The sequence below is a fragment of the Emiliania huxleyi genome (genome assembly GCF_000372725.1).
Source record: "Emiliania huxleyi CCMP1516 unplaced genomic scaffold EMIHUscaffold_4, whole genome shotgun sequence".
In the NCBI taxonomy this organism is placed as follows: Eukaryota; Haptophyta; order Isochrysidales; family Noelaerhabdaceae; genus Emiliania; species Emiliania huxleyi.
This window is the reverse complement of record NW_005198966.1, coordinates 983,338-991,113: the sequence shown is the minus strand read 5'-3', so window position 1 is coordinate 991,113 and position 7,776 is coordinate 983,338. Positions and strand designations below refer to the sequence as shown.

The 7,776-nt window shown below is 70.0% G+C and overlaps 2 protein-coding genes across 2 annotated transcripts; both read right to left on the bottom strand.

Annotated features, from left to right (window-relative positions):
* Positions 1–741: 741 nt before the first annotated feature.
* EMIHUDRAFT_447955 (hypothetical protein) lies at positions 742–5,453 on the bottom strand (the record flags this gene model as incomplete). Its single annotated transcript, XM_005770522.1, has 16 exons — positions 4,999–5,453; positions 4,594–4,896; positions 4,176–4,431; positions 4,028–4,050; positions 3,655–3,861; positions 3,107–3,529; positions 2,930–2,994; positions 2,808–2,856; positions 2,565–2,693; positions 2,208–2,291; positions 1,975–2,126; positions 1,884–1,905; positions 1,737–1,802; positions 1,401–1,618; positions 1,073–1,326; positions 742–998 (listed from the first exon to the last, which is right to left on the bottom strand). Coding segments are annotated over exons 1-16 (2,958 nt in total), but the record flags the coding sequence as incomplete, so codon positions are not given.
* Positions 5,454–5,890: 437 nt separating this feature from the next.
* EMIHUDRAFT_432288 (hypothetical protein) lies at positions 5,891–6,913 on the bottom strand (the record flags this gene model as incomplete). The annotated part of the gene is made up of 3 exons (XM_005770521.1): positions 6,161–6,913; positions 5,987–6,079; positions 5,891–5,950 (listed from the first exon to the last, which is right to left on the bottom strand). Exons 1-3 carry the CDS (start codon positions 6,878–6,880, stop codon positions 5,891–5,893), a joined length of 873 nt encoding a protein of 290 aa, XP_005770578.1. The 5' UTR covers positions 6,881–6,913.
* Positions 6,914–7,776: the final 863 nt, after the last annotated feature.

Here is a 7,776-nt window from a genome sequence, read left to right as displayed (position 1 = left end):
TTTAAGGAATTGGCGGCCCAGCAGCTCTTAAAACTTGCCATGGCAAGTTTTAAGCCGTTTAAGCCGCAGGCGCCCCAGGGCCCACCCTTTTAAGCCTAGGGGTCCCCTAAGCCCCTGATCGTCCTTCCAAAATCCTGCTCGTGCAGGTGTGGACCCTGTCCTCCTCCCCTACCCCTCGTTTGGGTTGTCTGTTTTCTTTCTTTCTTTTCTGCCGACTGCACTCCAAGTGCTCCAAGTATCGGCCCCGGGGAAGGACACAGGTAGACCCTGTCCTCCTCCCCCATCCCTCGTTTGGGTATATCGCTTTTCTTTCTTTCTTTACACAGGTAGACCCACGAAAAAAGGCTTCAGCCACAGAAAACCAGCGTGCACGACGCTCGAGGGCTTGTGGCCAGGAAGGAATGCCGCGTGCTCAGTGTTGTACGAAGAAGAAAACGCGCAGGGAGCCAAGTCACTCCAAGTGCTCCGCCCCTCAAAAACAGTGCAGTGCTAGCGGCGGGACGCCTTCGAGTCACACTGCGGCGCGATGCTCCACCACCCCCGAATGCAGGTGCCTGGCGCGTGGTGCGCCCACCCGCCGCAAGTCGCCCCCACCTCGCCCGGGTTGAGCGCCTGCGCGGCGACAAACGTCTCGTGCGCCTTCTTGCGCAGGCCGAGCGGCACGTCGATCCGCTCCGAGAGGGCGCGCGACGCCGCCGCGAGCGAGCGAGGTCCAGAGGCCGACACTTCGGCCGCGGCCGCAGCGAGGTCTTCGCGCTCGGCGCCGTGCGCGAGCAGCGCCGCGCACAGCGCATCCGACGCGACGGCAAGGTCGGCGGCGAGGCGGTAGTAGAGCCGGACCGACGGCGAGGCGCGGATGTCGGATGGTGTCAGGCGGCAAGTGCACCTGGCGCAGCCCGCGCACTCGAGCGACGTCGGGCAATTTCTCTGGAAGCGGAGGCCGGAGAGGGAGCGCACGCGCGAGAGCGACACGTACGCCATGCCGTCGTCGAAGCAGCCTACGGCTTGGCCAAGCCGCGGTGGGGGGCCAAGCCTCCAGCTCAGGCTGCGCCGCCGTCGGAGGCGGCGCTGCCCGACACTTGGACGGCGGCGGCGTCGAGCGTCATGCCCTGAGCCTTGTGTATCGTGACGGCCCACGCCGGCTTGAGCGGCACCTGCAGGCGGTAGCAGACGCCGCACCCGACCACCTCGGACGAGAGCATCCCGGGCAGCAGCAGCTCTGTCCGGCCGTTGTCGAACCGGACGCGCGGCACTAGCAGCGGCCTGTTCCAGCAGCCGCCGCTGCCGCCCACGTTGTCGCCCGCGGCTCGGTCCGCGTGCAGCCACCTAGCTCGTGCGAGGGGACCGCCCTCACCTCCTCTTGCGGGCGGCGGGTGGCGCGGTCCCTCCCTCGCGCCCACCGGGAGAGGTGCGCCCGGTAGACGCGGTAGTATTGCACGCGGCCGATGAGGACGTCGCGCGAGCGCTCGCCGCCTGTGTCGAGCGCCTGCGCCGCCTGCGCCTCGAGCGCCTCGAGCTCGCTCAGCTTACTCTCGAGCGCCGCCGCCACCTCGTCCGGCTCGGGCATCGGGCCGACCACGCCGAGCGAGCCGTTGCACAGCTTGGCGTCGGCCGGCGCCTCGAGAGGGGGGGGAGGGGGGGGGGGGGAGCTGTTGGTGGTGACTCTCGCGGCGTTGTAGCAGTAGCCTCGTCTCGCCGGCCGGCGCCTCGAGGTCGAGGTTGACGAGCAGAATCACGCGCGCCCCCTCGCACAGCTCGACGCGCCGCTCGGCGAGGCAGTCGCCGAAGAAGGAGCCGCGCTCCTGCCGCAGCAGCTGCTACTGATTAGCTAATAGTTGATAACTAATTAGGAGAAGGAGCCGCGCTCCTGCCGCAGCAGCCACTCGCGCGTCGCCCGCGGCTCGCCTGCGGGCGAGGCACGCGCGCCTCACACGGAGAGTGGCGGACGGAGAATGGCGCGACGGCGCGGCCGACCCACCGGGGCAGCTCTCGTCGACGTCGACCCAATCCTCTGCGATCCACTGGCACGCGGTCGCGCGGCTCACCATCGCCGCGAGCTCGCGCACGTTCCGCTCCGACACGACCGCGTTCGTCGGCGCGAGCAGCATCGGCCGCGGCGGAGCGGCCTCCGCCGCCAGTCCGCCCCCCGCCGGCGGTGCCGCCGCCGCCGCCGCCGCGGCGCCGCACTGCGCGTTGAGCCACTCGACGTCCTCGGGCCGCGCGTCGCCGCATCGAATCCGGTTGAGGGTCGCGACGAGCTCTGCATCCTTCTGGCGCCACACCCTCGACAGCTCGATCATCATCATGTCGGCGCGCCACCAGGCGGCGGCCTGGAAGGCGGAGCCGAGAGATGGCCGAGATGTAGCCGAGATGCAGCCGAGGTGCAGCCGAGATGCAGCCGAGACACATGGCGGCGGCCTGGAAGGCGAAGCCGCGGTTGAGGAAGAGCTCCTACTCGCAGGCGGGTGAGGCCAGGGTGAGGCGAGCGAAGACCTCGCGGCGCATGCTGCGGCCGATCGAGCGCAGCGCTCCCGCTCGGTCTGCTCGATGCCCGACGGAAGCACCGCGCGGCACTCGCGCAGCTTCGCCCCGAGGAGCCTCCCCCAAGTCGCGGCGGGCACCCGCTCCGTGATCGGCGGCAGCTGGAAGAAGTCGCCGCACGCGAGAAGCTGCACGCCGCCAAAGGCGGGCACCTCGGAGGCGCGGAAAGGGGAGGGGGGTGTCAGGACAGAGGGGGGGGGGGTCAGGACAGGGAGGTGCGCAGAGAGAGAGGCGCGCAGAGAGGGAGGCGCGGAGAAGGCAGGCACCTCGGACGGGCGCGAGCCGCGCCATTCGTGCTCGGCGCCCCGGCCGTGCCTTTGGGAGAGAAGAGGGGGCCGCTCAGTCCCGCGCGCCACCTCCGGGCGGCCCCGCCTTCCGGGGGGCGCACTTGGCGACGAGGCGGCGGAGCTGGTCGTCGAGCAGGTCGAGGAACTCGGCAGAGAGCATCGACACCTGTCGGCAGGGCGCCGGTGAAGGCTGACCCCGCTGCCGAGGGGAGAGACGCTCCTGCGGAGCGGAGGGGGGAGAGGAGGGGGGCCGCCGCCGCCTCGTCGATGAGCAGCACCTCGAGGCCCGTGGCCAGCTGCTTGCCCTTGGAGTGCGACCCGCCGCCACCCATCCGCCGCTCAAAGTCCGCGTGGAAGGTCGGCACCCCGACGCTGCTGGCGGAGTGGAGCGTGGTGCCTCCGATGTGCGTGGCTGCGATGCCGGTCGGGGCGGTGATCGCGACGGCGGAGGAGAAGCGGTCGGCGAAGACGTGGCGGAGGAAGGAGATGATGACCTGCGTCACGTGCGACTTGCCGACGCCGCCCGGGCCCGTGTAGAAGAGATTGCGCCTCTCCCTGCACGCGAGGGTGACGACGCGCCGCTGGTCGACGTCAAGCTGGATCTGGCGCTGCTCTGGCGCGGCAAGCCACTCGTCGAGGTCCTCTCGCCGCCAGCTGCGCGGCGGCGGCTGCTCCGCCTGCTGCCCCGCCTGCTGCTCCGCCTACGGGCCGTGGTAGGGACGCGTCGCGGACCTGCCTCCAGGCGCCACATCGGCGGGGTGGCGGTGCGGGGTGGCGGTGTGGGAGGCGCCTCATCCCTCGCCTCATCCCTCGCCTCGGCCGCCACTTTCGGCTGACTGGCGGCGGGCTTTGATTCGCCGCGGTGCGGCGACGAGTCGCCGGACAAGTCAATCACGGCAGGGGCCGACCTCGCCGCCTCTCCCGGAGGCGTCCCGCCCGCGGCCACACGCGCCGCCTCTCGCTGCGCAAACTCGATCTGCGACAGCACCTCCCGCTCCTCATACGGGAGCAGCAGCCGGCCAGACGACGCGGCCTCGGGCGCAGCGTCGGCCGCCTCGACGGCATGCCCGTTTCGGGGCTGCAGCGGCGGCCGCCGCCGCTTGGGCGGCCCCTCCTGCGCAGTGGCCGCCGTCTTGGCCGCGCCGCCGCCGCCGCTGAGTCCGCGCCTCTTCTTAGCAGCCGGCCGGGGGTGGCCGCACATGAAGCACGACAGGAAGCTCGCCTCGCGGGGGGTGTCGTGCCGGTAAGTGCAAGCCTCGCACGACCAGCCCGACCCGCCGCCGCCGCCGCCGCCAGCCGAGAGGCCGGAGGAGGCGCGTGACGAGGTGCCGGGCGGCGCCTCTCCACTCGAGGGCAAGCAAGCCGAGGGAGCGAGCTCTGCCCCAGCCTCGGCCGCCGCCGGATCCGCCGCCAAGACCGCAGCTCGCGACCCCGTCGCCGCGGCTGTCCCCGGCCCTGCCATAGGGGCGGGCGCCAGCGGGGCCGCCAGGGGCGGGAAAGCCGCCAGAGGCGCGGCGAGCAGCTCTGAGCCACTCGCCCGCAGCAGGCTCGCGCGAGCAGCCTCGACGCGAGCCTCCGCTGCCAAGCCTCGCAGCTGCGCGAGCTGGCGCCGGCCCACCGCTGCGCCGGCACTACCGCCGCCGCCGCAACCCCGCGGCGAAGACGGCGCGGCAGGATGCTCGATCGCCGCCGCCGCCGTCTCCGCCGCCGCCGTCTCCGCCGCCGCCGTCTCCGCCGCCACTGTCTCCGCCGCCGCTGTCTCTACGAGGAGGGCGCATCGGTCGAGTCCAGCGAGGAGGGCAGCGCCGCGCGAGAGCAGCGTCGACAGCGCTCCTCCGCGCCGAAGCGTCAGCGCCTCCGCCGCGCAGATGACGCCACCCGCGGCTAGGACTCTTGCCCCATCGGCCAGCGTTGGGGCAGCCACGCGGCGCCGCAGGAGGGAGTGGAGCAGGCGAGAGCCGCCGAGCAGAAGCAGCGACTCGCGCGGCGCGAGGACGCTCGCCGCCTCGGCCAAGAGCAAGAAGGCCTCGACTTCGGTCTCGACCGTGGAGCTGGCCTCCTCTTCCCCCTCCGACGGGGCACCAGCACCGGCACCGCCACAGCTGCTGCCGCCACCGCCGCCACCGGCACTGCCGCCGCGGAGGGCGGTGCCGCTGCCAGCCCGAGCGACCGCCTGCGTCGCGTCCTCCTCCTCCGACTCTTCCTGCGATACGGCAGTGGCGGCAGTGGCGACGGTGCCAGCGCAGTGTCGATAGCCACGCCAGCTGAAGCCGTCTGCCCGGCGCTCCAGCACAGCGCCGACGCCGACAGCTCCGTCGTCGCTGACGTGGTGTGCAAAGGCGCCAATGACCTCGGCCTGCGCCTCTTCTTCTGCCGCCACGGCATTGCGCTCCTCCGCCGGCGAGCCCGGCGCCGTTGGCGCTCCCTCGGAGGCTTCGGTGGCAGGCGCCGGCCGCCGTGGCGCGAGCTTTGCCCACGCCTCAGCCTCGTCACGCGTCTCAAACCGGACGATAGCAGCACACGGGACCAACCTGACTAGCGCCTCGGCGAGCGTGTCGTGAACGGTGGCGGAAGTGCCAACCTGGACGGCGAAGAAGCCTGCGCACCGGTCGCTCGACATATGAGTAGCCAGGGATGGAAAAAGAATTCCTGTGTAATGCACGCCCTGCGAGCGGGGCGGGGTGCGCGCTGTGCCTCTGTGTTCGTGCGTCCCATCTTTCCTGGAGATTTGATTTATTTATTACAGGACTTGCACGCGCCTTCACGCTTCAGTGCACAGTGGGCCAGTGGCTACTATACAACAGTTTGGAAAAATCTTCCTCTTTTTTGTTTGGCTAGTCATAGCCCCACAGCCCACACGTCTCCCTCACGTCCCCACGTTTCCTCAGCTCCACAGACAGAGCACAGCCAGTCCACGAACAAACACAAACGAATACGTGCTCCACACACATGAGGTGCATAATTGCGTGAATCAGCGCAGCGCCGCGCCCGCCAGGGGCCCGTGCGTCCCTCCTGCGCCTTTTCTGCGCGCCGGACGCGCCACAGCGCCTCGCCGCTCCCATTCAGTCGAGGTCCTCGATGTAGCCGCACGAGGCGGGTGGAGTGGCGGCGGGCGGCGCCTCCTCTAGCGCCTCACGGCGACGAGTGTATACTCGCACGCCTCTTTGCCGGGCAGGCGCGTGTGCGGGTCGACGTGCAGCTGGATCACGTCGCCGCACCGCACCTCCCGCGCCATCTGAGAGGAGGTAGCACTTTGGAGGAGTCAAATGGGGGGCTGGGCGGGAGGTGGGAGGGAAAAGGGGGGAGGGGGGAGGGGGAGGGGGGTCGCGTGCCTCGCCCGTGAAGAGCAGCCTCGCCACCGTGTCGGCCGGCTTCCGCGTCGACAGCGGGTTGGTGCCGAGCGCCGTGAGCAGCGCCACCACCGGCTTCTTCTTTGGCCGGAGCTCGACGCGGGCCTGCGTGCGCGAGAGGTTCTTGACGGAGGCGAGCTCGGAGTTGTGGGCCCGCCCGATGAGCGTCTCGTGCGGAGCGGCGCCGATCCGGATCGAGCTGCGCCCGCTGGTCGACTCGAGCCGCACCACGAGCTCGCGCTTCGGCTTGGCCGCCTTCTTCTTGGTGACGGGCGCCTTGGCGGGCGGCGCCGCGCCGCCCATCGCGGGCGTGTAGCGCTGGATCTCATCGGCGTGCCGCGCCGAGTCCTTCTTGGCCAGCTCGTGGAACGGCGTCTTGTCGCCCTCCGCAACCGTCTTCCAGCGTGCGGCAATCAGTTTCTCGCGCTCGCCGAACGACATGCTCGCGTACTCGGGTGCCTTTCTCTGATCAATCGCCCAGAAACAGTACGCTGACTTCTTGCCCGCCGGCGCGTCAGGGTCCTTTTTGCGCCGCTTTCCGCCGCCGCCGGCAGCGGCGGGCGCGGCGGCTCCGGCAGAGGCGGCACCGCTGCTGCCGCCGCCGCTGCCGCCGCCGCCGCGGCAGCCCGTGTCGGCGGCGGAGGTGGAGCTGATCTCCTGCTTGACCTCCGGCTTGACCTCCGGCTTGACCTCCTGGAACATCGCGCGGACTCTCAACCGGCTGAAGTGCGACCACCTCAACAGCGCGCCGCCAGACAAGAATTCTTCGGTGGTCTTGAAGCTATCTCTCGAGGTTCTCGAGGTGGATATCCTTTGGCCGCGTTGGGTAGCGAGGATTGGTGTAACCCGAGCCTTGAAGCTATCAAGACCTTCCAAAATCCTGCTCTCGTGCAGGTGGGGACCCTGTCATCCTCCCCCATCCCTCGTTTGGGATATCTGTTTTCTTTCTTTCTTTCTTTCCAGACCAGGCTAGCCATCTTCGAAGTATCCCCCCCCCCCCCCCTCGGGGGACGCTGTCCACCACGGTGTCCATCACGAACTTGGGTGGTGCACCCGCAGTTTTGCTCACACCAGGGGTGGCTTTGTGCCATGAGCCATGAGCATGACTGCCTGCAGCGCGGCGCGCGGAGGACCCGGTCTGGTGCGGATGGAGAGCGACGGAACGCGCGGGCCGCTTTTGTGCTCCGTGTTGAAGCTTCCCGCGGCGCTTTCTTTTTTATTTTTATGCCCGACGCGCGAAACACCGAAAATGGGGTGTGCGCGAGATAGCGGCACCGATTTTAAAGTGTCGCTCGACGATCGCGGGTGCGGCGCAACATGTTTGCGCCCGCCGCCCGGCCCTCTAGCGCGTAGCACACTGGCCCCAGCTGCATCCCCGCGCAGTCTAGACCGGTGGCATGGTGCCGCCCACCCTCCAAGTGCTCCTCCACCCACCTCTCCCCGCGCGGAATAACGTGGAGGGCCGCTCCAACGCAGCTCCAACGCGACCGGGGCGCCCTCGCCGCCCTCCCGCCCCGCCTCACGCGCCTACCCCCGGGCCCCGCGCGCGCGCGCCACCCGCCAGCCCCCAGCAGCCCCACGCCCCAGCGCCCACACTC